A 21,395-nucleotide genomic window follows, 5' to 3' on the forward strand; every position below is an offset into this window, starting at 1 on the left:
GAAGCATGGTGTGCAACTTCTGCGTTTTACCTCCCAACTGACTCACATCAGCTCTTGCATCCACAGTATTCATACACATAAAACAGTTAAATTCTTAAAAAAAATTTTTTCAATATAGTTATTTTCATCAGACAGACCCCTGAGATAACCACAACTCCCAAGGTCCAGATGCAGCTAACAGGATTAACGATCAGCAGAGACCAAGTGAAGTTTGTTGCTACATCACTGGATAACAAGTCAGTGAATTCTGGCAAGAGAGAGCCAAATATAGACAAAGGGCTCCTCTGTACTCCATCCCACAACCAGCAGGATGGGGTGATGTCATTGACCCACAGCAACCCACTGGTTTTACTGTCACAAACAGGTGTTTCATCAGTTAGGTCTCGGTGCTGAGCATGTTTTGGGAATGGAAGAACATTCTAGAAAAACACTAAAGTCTCTCTCAGATGCTTCCCCATGGGCCATGAAGTCTTCAAAAATGGAAAATAGACCTTAATGATCGGAGATGTCTAACTGTTAGGGGACAGCAGGTCCAACTACCACTATAGCCATAAATGACCCAAAGGAAATAGTTGCTCAATTGTAAAGACAAACACAGGAACAAGAGAGGACTGTAGAGTGAACCCAAGTAACTCAAGTCCTTTGAAACTAGAAATATCCAAAGTCCAACTGTAGGCTTACAGAAAGAAGCTGTCTTAAGTGCCTGGTAAATAGCGATTTGCAAAAAAAGATGGGGAAGAGTAGAGACCCCAACAGATCAGACCCCATCTTCAGAACACAGGCAGCGGTGAGCTCTTGTCTAGGATGTGTGATGTCCTGGATTCAAGCCTCAGCTGACGGTTGCAGAGTAGGTGCTGGGCTGGATGTGTGGCTAAGATGTGTGTTGTATGTGTGTGGGAGGAGGTGCTAGGTCTGGGTGTGTAACTGAGTTTTGTTATGTGTGTGAGGTGTGTAGGTTCTAGGGCACAGTGTGCAGCTCAGATGTACAATGGCTTCCCACAGCTCTGCTCTGCTTTCTCCTCCCCTCCCCTCTCCTCTCCTCCCTTCCCCTTCCCTTCCCTTCCCTTCACTCTGCTCCCCTCTCCTCTCCTCACAGAGCCTATTTCTTCATTATTACTGTCCCTGCCTCAGTGATTTCTGCACACTTGTTCTGTATTTATTCAAGTAAAAGGCACCCTCAGAGAAGAATGAAGAATAAACAGTCCTCTAGGACAAGGCTTGGCCAGCAAACTGGACCTGCCATTATGAGTATACAATGATTTGAAAGGACTCATGGCCAGAAGGAGGCTGACAAGAAAGCTCCTAGTTACTGCTTTAGTTGCTGCAGATGCCTGCAAAGAGCACAGCTGTCCAGATGTCGGACAGTCTTAGTCCTAAAGGCCTGGTGTGATAATGACACATATGGAAAGCTCTCAATGAAGTAGAGAAAATCCTGTCTTCAGTGAGCAAAAAGTAGCAAATGCCATGGTCTCCAGAGTCTTAGTTTAGTAGATGCCCCATGGGTAAGCTTCCATGTGTAGTTAAAATGGTCAGAAATTCTCTTACAAAGCTTTAAAAGTAGAAAGTTTCTTTCAAGTAAGAGCATGCCTCTGCTTTTGTACAGTAGAGGAATCCAGCCTGGCCTGGCTTGGAAATTTCTCTGACATGGCTATGTATCTACCGCAGAGTCAGACACAGTACTCCTGTGTAATCGGCAGTGACATAATCAAAACCAGATTCACATTTATTTAAGTAGCGTGCTTCTGACAGAATGAAAATATTTGAGTTAATGGTACAGCACATTTGGGGGAGATTTACAGCTGTCTCCCCTGACCTACTGACTTCTTGCTTACCTATAGAAACAGTGTTTAGGGGAAGGGAAGGACACACACACACACACACACACACACACACACAGAGAGAGAGAGAGAGAGAGAGAGAGAGAGAGAGAGAGAGAGAGAGAGAGAGAGAGAGAGAGAGAATATTATGTTTCAGTCCAGCACAATGGCACCTTTAAGAAATCTGCCAACCAGTAAAAAAACTAAACGATGGTGGCTTGTAAAAGAAAGAAAGAAAGAAAAAACCCCCCAACCCTTTGCTGCTTCCAATTAATACTCATAGGACCTTGGTGGGGAGGAGATTAATGCTCATAGGGCCTTGGTGGGGAGGAGGCTTTCAAGGGCTCAATATTTACAAATGCTTACTGTTTGTCCCACAAACACATGTCTTGGATTCCTAAGAGAAGTAGAGGGCTTTTTTTTCTTCACCATAATGGGGTGATGGTATGAGTTTAAAATAGAGAAAAATACATTAAGAAAAAACAGAATTAAAGCACAGAAGTGAGCACTCGGTGGTCTTGGATTTGAACACCATTTGTTGGAGACATTTTCTTCTCCATAACTGTCACCTCGAAGACAGAAAATGTGACACCACGTGTGCCATTAATGACCAAGAGGAAATTTGTATTTTCATTTCAAATTTTGATGTTTAGAGCTGGAAAGATGGCTTAGTGGTTAGCACAGGCTGTTCTTTCAGGGGACTTGGGTTTGAACCCCAGAACCCACACGGTAGCTGTGTCTGTAAATCCAGTTCCAGGAAATCCAACACCCTCACACAGAAATACATGCAGGCAAAACACCAATGCACCCCAAACTAATTAATTAGTTAGGTAATTAATTAAAAAGGGTCAGGCACGGTGGCACACATCCTAGCACTAGGGAGACAGAAGTAGGTGGATTTTTGTGAGTTCAAGTCCAGCCTCGTCTAATAAGCAAGCTCCAGGACAGCCAAGGCTGTCTTGAAAAAACAAAACGATGATGATGTTTGATGTTTAAATCAAAGGTTAAATCAATCCCTGGTTTTGATATATAAAATTAACAGGCTTTGCATTTGTAGCCCTGACAGTGAAATCATCACTCCATCTACTAGACAAATATCACATCAGAGTGGAAAGCCAATTCTAAATGAAAAGCCCCCTTACCTGGCTTCACTGCACTTTCAGGAGTTTCTGTCATTTGACCATTAAACATTCTCTAGGGTTTCACCTCATCTATGCTGACCCTGGGCTCTAAATGAGCTGCAAAGCTCTGAAGTATGTGTGTCTCTTTTATCCCTAGTCAAGAATGTATTAATATTAATGTTACACAGGAAACTGAACCAACACAAACCTGCAGCACCTGATGAGCCAGCACTGGCCCAGGAAGCAGTAAAATTTTTCAGAAGAAATTTATGATGTCTATAAATTCACCTTCAAGGTGCCTATGGCTGGAAGGAAATAACTTGGGTTTTTAAAAACTCAGTCTTTTACTGAGCTCTTTCCTATTCATTACTTCATCAGAAACACTGGAACTTCCAAATGGAACCTTGACTTTGATCCAAATAAGCTTCAAGTTGGAATTTAGTTTCGTTAAAACTAAAGTTTGATATTATGACTTCCATTTGTTGATTCATGCAAAGGATAGTTCCATTTGGGACCATGAAGGAAAGGGAAAGGGAGGACCTCTTTAGACTCTGACATACAGGTTCTACTGAATGTGACTTACATGCTGAAACCAAATGTTTCTGATGAGGACATTGGGATAGTCTGGTATTGAGAAGCCAAATACTTAGTAAGTGCTGTGAGAGGCAACTTTTAACCCACAGAAAAGAGGAAGGGAAAGAGGCCAGCCCCTACAACAGCAAGGAGGTCTCTTCTCCCAACCCCCGGGAAACATGAATAGATGCCATTGTAGCCCCTGCTTTGAGCATCCATGCCTAGGAAAGAAGAGCCAAGACAAGATCCAACATGTGTGTGTGTGTGTGTGTGTGTGTGTGTGTGTGTGTGTGTGTACTTAAGTTGTCTACCCACACTTCATGAAAGAACATACACAGGGTAAACACATTTATAAATGTAAAGAGAAAGTTACATTGCTATTTCATGTTGCATGTTGTATCTTTGTAGAATTGTGGGATAGCTTCAATGTAGGCAAATACAGAACGACTTGGAGTTTAAAACCACAGTGAATTTTACTGACTAAGCTGCTGTGCCTGGTGGATCCTCTATATCTCTTAGCTATATGACAGCATTTGCAAAAGGACATTGGGGGATACAGCTCCATGCGTATAGGATGTGTTTGGGGAAGAAGACTGTATTTTTAACAAGTATTATGAATAACTGCATCAACTTTTAAAAATGCTTAAAAACCCTCTTTACTGTCTAAGTTGGGTAATTTTATGATATGGACATTACATACTAGCTTAAAGCAAACATCTGTATCTTAAAATACAGATTTAAAGTAAAACACGGTTTGGGCAGGGTTTACTATGAAAGGAATTTTGAACCTAATAAATCCTTAGTTCTGTACATGTCTAAATGCTGTACATGGAAGGCTAATGAATAATTTATGACTGCAAAATCCACCACAGAGTCCTACACTGTGTTTAACTTAATGCCCTTTGATGCAGGAAGAATATTGATCTTTTTATTCTATAAGGAAGGCAATGTTTACTTCCCATCCCTTACACTTGTGCTTATGAAAATTCAGGAAATTTCAAAGCCACAAATGGGCTCCTCAAAGAAAAACTGACAAGTCAAAACTGTTATTATAGTCTATTTCAAATATCTCAGAGCCTTTTAGATTTAACCAAAAACACATGGATTGGATTCCACCTACTTCAAATGCTTATTTTTTCAAGAGACAAATGCAAATTCTACTAAAACCAAAATATGATTTACTTTGGGATGATAATAGCTAAGCCAAGGGTAAATATATTGACTTTCTGAGATCATAAGTTCATGCTCTGAGCAAGACATTTGCTTCCTCGCAGATATCAACTGAAAAATTCCCAGTTTGAAAAATAAATGACCTGCATTATGTCATTTCCCACAGAGACAACGAACACAGCACCGTGTGTGTCACAGTCCATGTACTATTGGCAATCTTCTGAACTCTCACAGGTTGGAGGTCCTTGTCATACAGCTGAGAACTGTGTTTATGCTTTGCAATCGCCTAGGATCTAAATATCTAACATAAGTTAGGAATCCACTGTTAGGCTCACTTCCCCCCTTTCCATGGCAAATCCTACACACACACACACACACACACACACACACACACACACACACACATGTTATTCTATACTAGGTTGTTGAATGATCAAAATTACAATAAATTCCATTGCACAATCATGCCACAGATTCGTATGTGTGTGGCAACAGGTGGCTTTATTGCACACACTCATAAGGGTGGTAGGTTGTACTCACAGTTGTAAGCGGGTGCAATTCGGTGCTGAGCTTCCAGGCTGGCCAGTGTGATGTGGAAAATGATGTGAAGCAGCAGAAATGAGAGGCTGGTGATGCACAGGGACTGTAGCAACCGCCCTGTGTGTCCTGGGGAGGAAGAACCAGAGTGTGAGGGCGTGTTCACATTGCCACCCAAAAGGAAGTCCCAACACTGGCTCAAAAGCAAGGCAATGTAATTCTTATTTTAATTATAAACCTACAGACAAAAGACATTTGATTTCCTTTGCAATGTTATATAACCGGCTTTACCCATTAAAATCCACTATGAAGGACATCCTGCTTTTCTGCTTATTATAGGGTGCATTACGATGGATTGTAAATAAATGCTGACTCAGAAAACTACATAGAAAAGCACTACCCACAGAGAAGGGACCCACCCATAACCCTCTCCTTTAAAAAAAGTTTAAGGAAGTAAAAAAAAAAAATAAGAAGAAAGTAGCCCAAAATGTTTTTACAAAGTTCTATTTCAAAATTAAATAAGGATAAATAAGAAAACTATAAATTAGTTCCACTTGTGGACATAGACATAAATTGTAAAGAATGTTAACTATTGAAATGAAGGAAAATATAACTTGTTCTATTTATGAAAATTTACTATGCAGGAACAAGTGTGTTTAAAATGAGAAATCCATGTGAAATTCACATGCTAATGGACTCCTACCAGTTTTATTGATACTACAAAAGAAGCATTTCGTAATGTTCAAAAACATAAAGGCATTAATGATTTCAAAGAAATAGCCAAGAAAACTAAGAATGCAAGCAACTGTCTTTAAAGTTGTATAAATCTTGACTGCATGAGCATCTGCTTATAGTGAGCTTTTAGACATCAGCCCATGGATGTCTGAGAAGGAGCAAGGAATCCAAATGCCATCACCAAAGTGGCTACAATGCCAAGAAGAAAGAAAGGCCAAGCTTTAATGACAGGGATTACATGCCAATAGTGTGGTAAAGGGGATTGCTTTCCAGATGATGAGTGTCTGTGCTGAATGTCAAGCCAAGCCTACAGACCAACTGTGAAGCAAAGATGAAAATACAGTAAGGGATTCAGATGCAAGATCATCTTACAGAAACTGATACACTTCACTACATCAGCAACTACAAGGCATAAAATCAGATACAAGTTAGTTAGCATTCAAAGCTGTACAAGACACCGCAGCCCAGACAGAGTACTCAGTCATTTGATCAAACACTAATCCAGGTCCTGATGAGCGTTAACAAAGTCACAAAGTTCAAAGTAAGCCATGGCTGACACAGAGTGATATTCTATATCACGTGGACATCCTTATTTCAGCGAGTCAGGCTGAACAACAGAAGCCATGTACAGAAATTCTCCCTGTAGAGAGGAGCTTCAGTCTGAAGGCCCATGAACTTCTCTTTGAATGAACCTACCCATCACTTCTCTTTGATGACCTACACTAAAGACTGAGGACTTTGTCAGACAGTTCATACACACAATTCTGTAAGCCAGTTCCTTGGAATAAATCAAATGCAGGAAAACATGTGAGTCACATGTTCATAGATTTTGCCATGGCATTACTACTTTTTGATTGAATCTTGGCTAATAAAAAAATTAACATAACAAAGAATGCATAAGGCTTTTGGGGAGCATAAAATTATCTGAATGAATAAAGAGAAAAGTTATATTCACAAAATACTGTATGGTAAAGATACAAATTTACTATATAAATTGAATGAAATTTAAAATAAAATACCAGAAAACAAAACAAAAAAACCCATAAACTTTAAAAAAATCACACACACACACACACACACACACACACACACACACACACACATGTGTTGAGGTTTTCAATAAACATTTTAAATATATATTTAAGAGTAGTATCATATCACCTGCAACATGGGTAAAATGCCTCTCCAATAGTTAACAAAGCTTGGTGCCAGGAAAGAACAAATTGTACTTTCTCCCTCTGGAAAAATCAAGAAAGGCATGAGTACCCAGTTTCCTCTGTCTTGTGGAGTTCCGTCCTGGACAGTTCACTTCTGTCTCACCTCATCAAGAAACAGTGAAGGGACAGGTCAATGGAAAGCAACCAGAAATAGGTAAGGCTGAGGAAAAGAGAAGGGAGTGCCCTTAGCTCAACTGTGGTTCCCCTTTGCCAGCCATGAGCCCAAATAATGATCCTACAAACTCTACTAAAGAGGCATACCAGGCACTCCTGCCAAGCTTCTCACCTGAGTATGCCCACAACCAGCTGATGACTTCCCTGAGCTGCCCACTCTCCCTTCTGTAGACAGTTTCTTGTACCTACGTAGGTATGGCCTGCACCAGCTCCTATAGAAAAGCATGCAGACCTCAGTAGCAGGTGCCCATCTTGGCAACTAGTCTCTACTAGTTAGGGATCAGAAATGAAATTTTGAGTGTGCAGAAACTATGCACTATGAAAATACATAATAGTCTGTCAGTTGCAAACCTGGCTGGGGGACAGAGACAGCATGAGAATCTAACGAAGGAATAAGTAGAGAAGGAAGGCAGAGGCAGAGGTTTAAAAGACTTGGCCTGTAGAACCAGCTCACTCTCCACAGTGTTTCTTGTTGGGTTCTACTTTCCTCTAAACCTGTCCATGAAGCCTAGGAGACGTGACTTCTGCCTGGACTGTTAAAGTAATAAGCTTCAAAGAACATGAATAAGCAAGGAACTAAAGCAAACAACAAAACTCCGGTGGCAGACACCAAATAAAAGATGACTGAAAATCCTTATCAACGAATGTGAAAATACCAGGTCAAAGGTCAATGAAAACATATAAAGGAAACAGAGTAAAATCAGCCAGCTTTCTGTACTGAGGGCGTGCTTGTAGACCAAGACGTGAGCTCATCTGCTGCCTGCCCCTCCTTACCATGATGGTCATGACCTCAAAACCTTCTGGAACCATGAGCCCCAAATTAAAATTTTTCTTTTATAAGTTGCCTTGGTCATGGTATTTTGTACTCTAAATTGTCAAAAATTAAAAACTGTTAGGAACAACCAAAAGAAACTTATTCTAAGTTCTACTGTTTCGTTTTCAGATTCCATTTCATGATGGGGGGAAACTAAATTCAAGGTCCCAGGCCATAGGGGAGCTAGGAAAACCCTAGAAACTGTAGAGCTTCTGTTGTAAACAGTTGTCTGGGTCCAGCCCTCATAAGGACAATTTCTCCATCTTGCTGGCAGGGTCAAAGGAGTTCATGTTCCCAGGCCTAGGAACAAACGTCTATCCCACTTCTTCAAACGTTTTCATTGTCTGTTAACTGGTAAAGAATATAGACATAAGTTGTAAAATATATAACTGACTGTCTGTTATGCCCTAATTAACAATATGCAGCTGACCTGCTCCTTTGTCTGTTTATCATTCTGAGCTTTGACCTAATGTCTACAAGAATGAATTAAGGACCCCACAGCCAGGTGCCCTGGATACTGCGCAGTATTCACTGAGTACTCCCTTGCTTAACCCATAATGTCAAAATACAATTGGACAATACTGCAGCTCCCCCCAAGTCCCTGCCTCAGTTTGTATTTTCACCCTTTAAACATGTTGTATAATCTTCCTTCTGGGACTGTGTTCTGATCCGGAACTGACCGCCTCCCTGAGTGCTTAGAAATAAAGCATCTTTTTTCTTTATTTCAAAAGCTTATGCATCTGAAGTGAGTTTTCTCCATGTCCCCCTTGAACCCAACAAAACAACAACATCAGTTGGAAAAAAGAAAGAGAAACAGCTTATTATATACTGACTCCCCTAGAAGGCTGACGGCACTGGAAGACTTTCTCACTGGAGCCCCAAATGCCAGGGACCACTGGATTGATACTCTCCAAGCACTGGTGGCAAACTATGAGCCAAGAACACTACATCCCGGAAAAGGTGAGACTAAAATGTCAAGGAAAGACAGAGAGTTCGCCAAATTACCAAAAGCTGAAGGGCTGTATAGACCTGCCTTTCATGAAATTCTAAAATTGTCTCATCCCAACGAATAAAAAGATGCTGGTCAATATTCCTTGAAACCATGGTGATCCATAAAAGTCACAGGCATAGCTGGGGACATAGCCGAGCTGAGAATGCTTGAAATGTTGTCCATGCTGGTGTGTAAATCAAATTTAACTTCCATTAATGAATGTGTAGAGATTTCCCAGCTTCCACATGTGATTCACAGCCATCTGTAATTACAGTTCTAGGTGATCCAATACCATCTTATGAATTCCTCCGACACAAGCATGCATGTGGTCATATGCAAGCAATTCATGAATATCCATAATAAAAGTAGATAAATAATGCAAAATGAATAGATCCAAAAGAAACAGAAACAAATCATAACCAACATCAAGAAAAAAGAAGTCAAAGCCAATACTTGATACAACCAAGCATCGAAGTTCACTCAAAATACCAACCTATCACAAACGGAGCATTTCTTACATCCACAGTCAACAGACATGTAGAAAGTCGATAAGCAGAGCCTATCAGCTTATTGTAATTCTTGTACCCTCTTCCCTGCTGCATTCTTCTTCTCAGAGACTGTGTGACCTTTGCTGAGAAGCATGGCACTCTCCTGAAGCACACCTGGGCACAGGGGCCAGTTCCCAGATAAAAGGGAACTGCCAACTAAAAATGACACCTTACCGTCCAAAGCATCATCAATAAAGACAACCAAACACAGATTTTTCTATTATTATTCTAAAATGTATTGGCTTTATGTTTTCTAACTCCTGGGCCAATACAGTGTGGGAATGTGATTAGCCACTGAAGTAAAATCTCAGCTAAAGGAAACTGAATTTGATTAGCCCCCAGAGAATCAAAAGCTCAGAATCTATAGAAGCAGAAGTCATGGGGAAAGAGCCATTGGCTCTGTTCACAGTTCCAATATCATTTGGATTTTTTTTTTTTACTCTAGTGAGGACCAACACAGCAAATGGCTCCTCTTCTATGCATTATTAATTGAGGTAAATTTCTCAAACAGATTCAGAGGTATTCAGCACACTGACAACATAGTGCAATCGGCCTTTCCTTTGGCTTCGACTTCCACATCCATCAGGCCGAGTTCCCCTCTCCTGCCTAGCTCCTGGTGACTCTGTAGATGCACACAGTAGGCACCATCACCCACACGTGGCCCCTTGTGACCAGCTTTGGTTTGGCAGGATGTTTGGAGATTTGTCTACATGGGATCACAATCAGTTCTTCACTCTTTATGGATAAATAAGAATGCACCTGTCCCTGCCTTTGAATACTGGGCTTTTAACTGTGATGACCAGTGAGTGCTCTAATGAATATGCACACACAGAGATTTGGGTATCTGCTTGAGTTTATTTTATGTAGCTGCTTAAAAGAGGCTTCTTCTCTACATTGTACTTTTTGTTTTATGGCTATCCTATTGAGTATCAAATGGTGTCATGCCGTAGCTTTTATTTATATTTCCCTAATGGTTGAGCATATGAAGTATATGTTCCTGTGCCTCTTCGCTGTTTGTCTATTTTCTATGACGAATACAATTTTGTTTTATTGGTCTGTACTTTGGCTTTCCAGGCAGTAGGTGAGATGTACTGCTGGGTCACAGGCCAAAGCAGTTGTCCAACTAATCATAAACCGGAACTCTCCACACAGTAACCATGGTAAGTCTTTTATCTTTCTAAGTTGGTCATCCCAGGTATTTGTCATAGTGGCTAAGAAAGGTGACAAACACAAGGGGCATAACCGAGCCCTTAACATTCTGTGCTCTGAAGGCTCCCATCCTCCTCACTTGCAGCATGCATTGACTTGAGCCAAATGTTTTAACCCATGTCAGCATCAAGTCTCAGCCTCAAATTTCATCTAAATATACTCTGACTCATATGAGTGAAGCCCAACATGCCATTCATAGTGAAGTAAAATTAAACTGCCAGGTTCATATCCTTGGAAATCGTTACTTCCCTCCAAAGTGCAACAGCAAGATAACATAATACAAACATTCCCATAATACAAATAAAACTCTCAGGTTGAGTTAGGCCATCTGGCCAATGAGCTTCAGGGATTCATGAGTCTTTGCATCTCCCAGCGCCAGCCTCACAGGACCATGTGACCACTGCTGATGTTTTCTATGGATGCTGAGGTCTTCACACATGGGCAGCTGGCATTTAAAGACCAAAGCATCCCCGGCCAGACATGTGTTTTAATAACTAATTTATTTTCTTGCAGCTTTGGGAAATAGAACCCAAGATCAAGCTGTTCTCAGAGCATCTTCATCAAGGGCTCTCCTGGGCTGTGCCTGGCCATTTGACATGGTGACTGTCCTGAGCAGACTCATCCCTGGTATCTGTGCATGACCATAAATTTCTCTTTTTTAAGGACATCAGTGGGGCTGAATTAAGAAGCCACTCTAATCACCTGATTTTAATTTATGTTAAACTTAAGGATGGTAGTCCCTCCCCTAAGAAAGGCACATGTAGCAGAAATGAGGCTTTACAATATAAATTGGGGAGAATATAATTCAGCTCCCAGTAATGGAAGCCCTCATCTTATTTCTGATGTTAGAGGGAAAGTGTACAGCCTCTCACCGTTAGGCATAATGTTAGCTGTGGGCTCCCATACACACTTTTAATCCTGACAAGAAATCTCATTTATATTCCTTGTTCTCAGCATGTGGTTTTGCCAAATTCTACCACTGTGTCCATTGGAATGATAGGTTTTTGTAGCATGAGTTACATGCTACACGTTTTTATTCAGTTTTTCTTGTATATGTCCCACAATTGATTTGGACAAGAATGTACCTAAAATTTGGAATTATCTGACATATCAGCTGAGTAAAATGAGAAAAATGGGGCAAATATACAAGGACAAGCAACAGATGTGACTTCAAGAAATTTTCCAAAAGCAACCATGCCCTCAGAGAGACAAACTCAGTCACCCATGGCTAGACTGCACACTCTGTATGTGCACACTGCTTCCTCAACCATCTGGATGTCAAAGAAGAAGAAGTCCAAAGCTAGCAAAGGGACTAAGTAGCTAAGAGGGAGAGTGGAGTATTTCTAAATAACTCATATCTTGAGTTTTAAACAAAGTTTTTGCTTATTGATATTAAGTTTCCTAAAATGGAGAACTTAAATAAAAAAAAAAACACCCAAAACTATTGTCATGTCATAGAATATGTACAGGAAGTAGGTTTTTAAAACCACTTTCTGGTTGATTTTAAGGTCCACACTATGAGATAAGACCATTCTGACACTGCTAAAGTGGCCAAGAACCCGAGGCTATAGAGGATATGATTCTACAATTACTATTCTGCTAAAGGAAGACAACAATCAGATGATTCCTAATAACAGACTGCTAAACTCATAGGTCAGTGCATCATTCAGTTTTTATCAGAGAAGCTTCCTCTTCTCACAGGTGGGAACTAACACAGGGAGTCATAGCTGAACATGTAGAGGGTGAGAGACTTTGGAGCACTCAGAGGATCCCAGCACTGAGAAGGCTAAGTGGACACAAGCTCTCACCCTCTAAAAAGGAGCTATTTGCAGGTTTGTTTTTTTTTTATTTTTTTGTTTTTTTGTTTTTTTTGGTTTTGTTTGTTTGTTTTGGTCTTACTGGCCTTTTGCTTGTCTATTTTGATTTCCATTTGGGGGTATATAAAGAAACACATGAAAAATGCATTGATAAAAAATTGAAGGTTTTCTTTAAACTGGAAATGGAATTGGGTACAGCTAGCTATCAGCTGGGAGAAGATGGCTCGAACTAAGCAGCCAAGCTTCTAGGTTAAGCACAGATGGTTGCTTCATTAGCACCAAGCTTATAGAAATTGAGGGAGACAACCAATCCTTCCCTCCACCTTCATCCTCATGCTGAGGCTGCTTTTCAGCACACGGAATCTTTTTTGGATGAAGACGGTGATTCACAGGACAGCAAATGTTCACGGTGCAGGAGTGACCAGAGGAAGGGGTAACAGCCTTGTTGCTCTCGTTCTTTCCACTTCCCTGAGAAGTCAGAGTTTCCACTGTGTGCCTGCAACACAGCCACAGAATTCCCACCACTTCCAGCTCTCAATCCTCCCTAGCACCAGTCCAATAGAGACTATCAATTTTATTTGATTGGCATATGATCGGAGAAAAGAGTAGATTGTTCTCTCCCCTCCTCTCCTTATATGTTGTTATTTAATAACTTAAAGTGTGGCTTATTTTGTTATATTTGTATGAGTGTTTTGCCTGCACATATGTTTTGCAGTATCTGTATACCTGATGCTCACAGAAGTTAAAAGAAAGTGTCAGATCCCCTAGAATTGGAGTTCCCATGGAGTTACTGATGTCACTGAGCCATCATGTGGGTCCTGGGAACTGAGCCTTGGTCCCCTGTAAACACAACAAATGCCTTAACCATTGAGCAATCTCTCCAAACTCTTAGTAACTCTTAAAGTGTTGGAATCTCTTCCATAATTTTTTGCTCAATGAAAGTGATGCAAGCAGTAGCCATGGTGCACAGGGAATTGATAGTCAAGGACTATAGGAAAGGAACTGAAACCCAAAGCATCATGTTTCCACATATCCCCTCCTCTGGACCACTTGATTCTGCAACATCCTTCCTTACAAATTGACCCCAGGGTACTATTCTGGCTTCTTGTGGTGAATAAGGATTCTGACACTTGGGAATATGTCCCTGTAATATTAGCTATTGTCCTAGGCTGGGTTACCAGGAAGTAGCACTGAGACAAAGATTTGACTTCAGAAGTTTCTGGTAGACATCTACTTCCTGCCACTGATCTATGGATAAACTGGTACCTAGCTGCATATATTCCAAACTGTCATCCTGAGGTTGGGTGAGCTGTCACTGTCATCTTCATTCTCTGTGTCTCTGTCCCTGACATAAATGCAATTATCATCCAACACTGAGGGGCCACGTGAACCCTGAAGGACACTCTAGGCCCAGGAACAAACAAATGTCAAAGCTGTAGAAGCTGGAGCAGAGCCCTGGGCTGCTTCTTTGGGAGACTGTTGGATGCAGAACAGTCTTTCGGGAGAGTTTAGAACTGGCATTAAAGGGGTGAGCTACTCCATTTCAGCACTGAGCAGAAAACTCACATAGTCTGACCTGAGGTAGTGTGATGTAGGCAGTGTAGATTCTTACAGGTAAAGGTAACAGGAGAGGAGCTCAAGTATGAACATGATGGGCCGGCTACTTTTGGTTGGGAGACTAGATGCGGACCTGTGCAGGGAGAGATGGATGTGGCATAGGGCAGAACCACTGAGGCCTGGTCTAGATATAGATTGGTCTCAGGAGCATGTGAGTACCCCAAAGGCAGGAACTACCTTCAGGACACAGTCACAAACTTAGGAAAGACTTTGTCACTAATAAAGGATTTTTATCCCTGACACACCCATCTTGCCACCATTTTCTGGTAGACATCTACATATACTGCTACCGACCCACAGAAAAACTGATGGCATATCTTGACATATTCAATCCAAGCTGCTCACCTAAGGCTAAGTGAGAGCATAGTCTTGTCTTTGCTCTTTGTCTCTTTGCCAGAGTGTCAGCGGCTGAGGCAGTTGCCCTTCCACAGCTCTCCATGCTGCCCCATCTAGAACTTCTGTCACAGTTTAGATAACTGTTTCTGAAAGGACCATGAGATCAAGGTTCAATGCCTAGGGTGATGCTGCTGGGAGACAATGGAACCCTTAGGGAAGTGGATGTCATAGAAGATACGTACGTCTTTATAAGTGTGCCAGTTGTAGAGCCAAAATGGAAAGGAAAGAGATGGAGCTACTCAATCCTGAACTTTCATCTTTCTAAACTGAGATCCACAACTGCATTTGTGGTGGTTTGAATAGGAAAGGCCCCCACACACTCGCATATTTGAATGCTTGGTCACCAGGGAGTGGCACTATTGGAGGTGTGGCCTTGTTGGGGTAGGGTGGTTTTGTTGGAGGAAGTGTGTCACTGGGGGTCATTTTTTTAAGTTTCAAATGTGCAAGCCAGGCCTAGTTTCTCACTCTACCATTCTGCTGCCTGCCTAACTAGATGTGGAATTCTCAGCACCATGTCTGCCTTTGTGCCACCATGCTTACTGCCATGAGTATAATATACTTAATCTATGGACTGTAATCCAGCCCCAGTGAAATGTTTTTCCTTATAAGAGTTTCTGTGTCCTGGGGTTCTTCTCACAGCAACAAAAACTCTAAGACATCACTTGCTTTTCTTACACAGCATCTATCTTCTGCCATTCTGTTCCAGCAATGAAAAATAGTCTAAAAAGAATACTGAAATAAATTTAAGCTGAGTTTCTCAAGATTCTACAGAAAAAAAATAACATAAATAAGTCACATCCTAACCCGTGAACAAGACACTTCTTTATAACTAAAAATATGGCATTCCATCTAAAGATGAGTCCCAGACATAAAAATATTTTCATTCCATTATTTAAGCAGATCATTATACAAACTGAGCCCTGGATTAGCTAGATAAATTTAGTGAATTTGATATTACAGAATTGTTCATCCAAAATGCTGGACAAAGCAACAAAGATATATTTCAAAAGCTCAGTGGTTAAGAACACTAACTGCCTTCCAAAGGTCCTGAGTTCAATTCCCAGGAACCACATGGTGGCTTATAACTATCTGTAATGAAATCAGATGCCTTCTTCTGGTGTGTTTTAAGAGAGTGGCAGTGTACTCACATAAACTAACTAACTAAATAAATCTTTAAAATAATTCTTATGAGAGATGGAAGGGAGAACGAGAAATTCATCACACATTTGAGAATTCCAGGAAAGCAGCAAGAACAAGGGGTAAACGCCGTTCTTCTAATTGTTTATCTTATAATTAGTTTCTGGTATGAATAATTGCTTCACCATTGCCACGTGCTGGGCATCTTACACCCAGACTGTGATCCCTCCAGCACAGAGCAAGGCCGTGTAGTCTGTGGCCTGAGACCACACTAGCAGATCAGATGCTAAGTGCACCAGAAAGACAGTGACATTTAGAAACTAGATACAGCACTGTTATCTGAGCTGACAAAAACAAAACATAGACACACAAGTGTGTGCAAAGTAAAGCCAAAGCTCACCACAGAGCTGGACATACTAGGTCCTTAGCTCTGAAGGCCAGAGGTATTTCAAGCTTTGGGGGAGGGGAAACACTCTGTTGATGCAGCTCAGTGCTGGGCTTTCAACAGAAAGAAATCACAGCCAATGCACAAGCATATTACTCATGGATGTTACTATAATTTGGACTCTGAATGTTGCCCAAAGGTTTGGCATAGAAGGCTTTTTTCCTAGCACAGAACTAACGGGGAGCTCTGATGCATTTAAATGGTGGGTCCTGAAGGTCATTAACTCACTGGATGGGAGCTCTTGAAGGCAGTAATGGGAACTGAGATGGGGAAACTAGATAGTCATCTGAGGTGGACAGAAAAAGAGAACTGGGTAAGAGGGGGGAGAGGAGGGAGAAAGAGAAGTCAATCAGGTGTGGGGAGGGAGGCAAGAGAGGGCTGGGAGTAAGAATGAAAAGAGGCATGAGGGTCATCTCTGTGACTACCTGGAGGCTTGGGATGGGAGAGGATATGGGGAGTCTATGAGGGTGACCCTAGCTGAGATTCCTACCAGAGCTATATATAGAGCCCAAAGAGGCTATCTCCTGCACTAAAGCAGGACTTCTAGAAAAGTGAGGGGGACATCAATCCACCCACAAAACCTTCAAATATGCAGAGATAGAGATGGAGCAGAGACTGAGGAAATCCACAAAAGTTGAGGGAATCCATGACTGCCCCAATTGGAAACCCATGCCATGGTCTAGAGCGAAACCCCTGATATCATTTATTAATGATACTGTGCCATGCTTGCAGACGGAAACCTAGCAGAACTGTGTCCTGAGATGCTTCGTCCAGCAGCTGATGGAGACAGATCCAGAGACCCACAGCCAAACATCAGGGTGAGACTGAAGAATCTTGTGGAAGAGTGAGGAATAGAAGTGAGCAAGTCAGAGAGGTCAAGGACACCCTAAGAAGACCCACAGAGTCAACTAACCTGTGACCATGGGGGCTCACAGATCCTGGGCCACCAATCAGGAAGCATGCAGGCACAGGACCTAGGTTACCTACACATTTGTCGAAATGTGTAGCCTGGTCTTTATGTAGGTCCCTAACAAGTTTAGTGTAAGCTGTCTCAGTCTCTGCTCCCTGCCATTGGATTCCCTTCCCCCTTACCTAGATTGTCTGGTTGGGCCTGAGTAGAAGAGGATGTGCCTAGTCTGGCTAGGACTAGATGCACTGTGGTGGAGTGGTACCCAAGGGAGGCTCCCCTTCTGAGAAGGGGAGAGGGCAATGGGGAAAGTGACTTATAACTGTGAGGCTGGGAAAAGAGGAGGGAGAGTGTTATGATAAGGATGTAAAGTGAATTTAAAAATTAATCCCCTTTGTCTTTATATAATTTGATATGTTTTGTTAACAGACACAGACAGATGACATAGCCGTGGTTCAATAAAATCTCCAAGATCCTTAGGCGTTGTGAAATATTTTTCTCCTTTTATTTTTCCAGAACCTTTAAATTAGTTCCTTAAACACACACAAAAAAAAAATTTCAAAAAACAAAAAAAAATTGAGGATACAGGAAGCTTTGAACTGGTGGTTGTCATTTGCTGACCTCTGTGGTAAAAGAAGAAAGAATATTTGAAAGCAAAACGTTTATGAGAATAAATAAACAGAAAAGCCTGTATTTAGATACAGAAGTTTCCTAGCTGGCACCCCACTAATTCCATGACAGTAGAGCACTGTTCCTGCCTCCCAATGTGTCCTCACATTTGACCAGCTCATAAACACCCGTGTTCCTTCCTGTCAGTGCCCACAATGCTCAGCTCCTGGACTATGACTCCATGACCTTCCACCTTCCGTAATTTCACCATGTCCAGAGAAAAACTCTGGTCAAATATTGTAAGTCAGTTCTCAAAGATATGCTGAAGTTTTCAGGTGGTTAGACATTTTGTGGAGCTATTTGATGAGAGGGCACAGAAAAGCATGTAGATGTAAATGCATCAGTAGACACAACCCTTGTGGAAGCATACAAGATTTCGGAAAAGACAAACTGGAAAGCAAGCCAAACTGGGTAATTTAACTCAAAGTACCTATGTATCATGCCTGTTCTTTGCACATTCTCCTGGCTTAGTGGTGGTAGGCCCCAGAGAAACCCAGGACCAATGGCTAACTAAGTCTATTTACCATATTAAAGCAGACACTGATCACAGGGTCCTCCCAGCATCTCTCCCTACTCACAAGCACCTGTTATGGAGTGATCCTGAGAGGCATACCCCACTCCCTACCCCAAATGCTCCAGCTGCTGAGGTCTGTTTCACTCACCTGAGCTTCTCTTCCCTATATCACTCAGCCATTTTGGCTTATGTGTTCTCTTGGCCTCTCTGTTCCCACAATGTCTGTCTTTTCACCCCTTCCCCCTCTCTTTTCTCCTCCCTTTGTTGTCCCAATCTCTTGTTCCTCTCAAAGCCCAGTTCAGTCTGACCCTTCCAGATACCTATGGCTGTGTTTCCCCCCTCCTCCCCACAATGAACGTCCTCTTCAGTGATACAGAGGAACAGCCATGTTCTTGACTCTTTATTCAACTGGTGCTGAAACTGGGGTCTTTCACAAAATAAAATAAAATAAAATAAAATCCAGGACCAATGGTTAACGGGTGGAAAACATGCTAATGGAATCATTCACTCTGGATGGGAAGAATTTTCTTTGGTGGGTACATTGGTTGTCCCAATAAGGGACAGGGAAGCAAAGGATGCCCTGAGACATTTTACCTCCTGTCCACATCCCCTAATTCTCAGGCATGTACCTGTAGATGAAGCCACTGTATATTTTGCATTTATTATTTCAGGGAGTGACATCCTTGAGGACTGGCAGTCAGGGCTAGTAACTTGGGTATGTACTAGGCATGACTTTGAATTTTCCAGATTTGAGAGATAGCCTTACCTCACCTCTGATAACTGGGATTTCACAAATAGTACAGACACCCTGTCCTGTATCTATGTCTTCTGCAGAGTTCATAGAACTCATATTGACTGAAGTGGCCACTTGGGAATAAAAGGCTATAACCACTTTTTGGATGACTTAGAAGACAAGACGAATGGGTTCATGTCCCCAGTCGCCCTGGGCAGCTGGCCTGAGGAGAAGGAAAAACCTGCAGAGTAAAGCAGGAAGACGAGTTTGCTGTGGTGATGTAATCAAAATCATTGCCTTAAAAAAATGGCATTTGAATCATAAGAGCCAATTTGTGCATTTCCTGAAGTGGTCATCCTGTGAGCTCCTTGAGGGAGGAGCCCTGGGCACCCCTCTGGATTCTTCTGGTGCTGTGCTCTGCACTTAAGGTATCCCATTAAATGTTCCTGAAGGGACATAACAAGAACTGAAGATCACATGCAGGAGCAAAGTGCTCCCTGTGTGCTGATGTTGCTCCGTGTTGGCAAGAATGTGTCACATTAAACCAGCAGGACGAGCTCATCTTTCTGGGTATTTCATTAAGGCACATTTGCCAAGTACTATATCAAGGGATCTACAAACGACGATGAATGGGCAGAAGACAATTTGGAGAGGCTTCCTTCTCAGCAGGCTTGTTCCCAGTGGTGCATTTACACAGCAATTAGCAGATGTGCCTCTGCACACGGTTGTCCTCAAGTCCCTTCAGGAAAATAATGACTTGGACTCTGAAGTTTCTGCCCTGCTGCATGTCATTCTCGCAGGCCACTGGCTTTCTCTTTTCTTTCATTTTTCTTCTTGAGAGCACTGGTTCCATGCTGACTGTTTACCACGCACAAAACTTTACATTTAAAAAAATGCATGCCTTCAATTTGCTGTGAACCAAGACCAAGAACCTCAACTGAGGGATGTATTAAGGCATGCTGGGGGGTTCAGGATGCATCCCCGAGCACTGTCTGCCCAAGGCAGGTGGATCTTGGGCATTGCTACTGTGCCCTTGGCTGCTCTCTTCGCTGGTGCCTTCATACACATCATCACCATGGTGACATGAGAGCTTCCCTGGCCAAAAGGAGGGACTTCCTGTACTATCTTGATTTTCCCACAGGCAATACACACCAGGTTACTGTGACTCACGGCCTTGGAACCCATCGTGTTTATTTTTAATGACCCTGGATTTTCCTCTTGTGCCTTGAAAGCCAGGTCAGGGCAGCTGCTGACCACCACTGTGTCCTGTTGCTTGTGTGTGCTCCCAAACAGCTAGATGATGTCTCAGTTGTCAGGGAGTCTCCCGTAAAGACACATGGTCTCCAGGTTCTCTCCATCACACCTCAGAAAAGCAAACTTTTAATTAATGGGTCCGTTACTATAGCAATGTGTTCATCTATTAATGAAGCTGCCAAAAAGACAATTCAGTTCCTACTTCCAGATCTCCAGTGCCTCCCTGTTCTTTGCATAAGTCTAAGACTAAATGTCCTCCTATAAGAACAGCTTTCATTGTTACCAAGGTGAAGTGGATGCCCTTCTCCAGATGCTAGATCCTAGATCCCTGTTCTGAAACAGTTTCCTCGTCCTCTTCTTTTTCTCTTCCTTCCTTCCTTCATTTTTCATTCTCCTCCTTCTCCTCATTATCAATCATCATCATCATTATCAGCACAAGTAATATGACTTGAAGGTCAACTCATAGAAAACAATTTAGCTGAAGGCACATGATAAATCCCATTTCAGTGGATAAGAACATGAGAGGGCTGCCCCCTGAAAAACCTTAAAAGTGAGAAATGAATTAGCATGCATATGTATTGGGAGCTTGAAGCATACAAGGTAAGATATTCAACTGCCACCAGGACAAGCAGCATGGTAGTGTGTGACAGGGAAGGGAACAGGAAATGCTTGACTCAATGACGTTAAATTCCTATGTTCATGTTTCTATCTAGTATTGCATTAGCCTATTAGCCTGCATGTGACACTTTTGCGTTGCTGGAGTCATGGCAGCTGAAGAACGTGGGGCTTCTATCACATGATCTTCAAGGCATCCTTGTCTTCTTTGCTTTCCCTCCCTTTGCTCCCTGTGTCTTTCCTTCTTTGTACATGCATGTCAATGTGTACTTCTTTCCAACCTGTCTATAAGTTGGCTCCTAGGTATGTTTGCATAGTGAAACTCCCTCCTTAATAACACATGATTGAGCTAGGTATGGTGGCACACACTTTAATACCAGTTTTC

At 42.0% G+C, this 21,395-nt stretch overlaps 1 protein-coding gene across 4 annotated transcripts in view; it reads right to left on the reverse strand.

The window, feature by feature from the left end:
- The window catches only part of PIEZO2 (piezo type mechanosensitive ion channel component 2), a gene marked incomplete at both ends in the record, with an annotated part of 345,228 nt that overhangs the window by 204,871 nt on the left and 118,962 nt on the right, over positions 1-21,395 (reverse strand). For all 4 annotated transcript variants that reach the window (XM_080920084.1, XM_080920082.1, XM_080920083.1 and 1 more), the window contains one exon: positions 5,222-5,347. In XM_080920084.1, coding sequence (XP_080776210.1) covers positions 5,222-5,347 — 126 coding nt within the window. The remainder of the gene's footprint in view (positions 1-5,221; positions 5,348-21,395) is intronic.

Source organism: Micromys minutus (assembly GCF_963924665.1).
Source record: "Micromys minutus genome assembly, chromosome: 8".
In the NCBI taxonomy this organism is placed as follows: domain Eukaryota; kingdom Metazoa; phylum Chordata; class Mammalia; order Rodentia; family Muridae; genus Micromys; species Micromys minutus.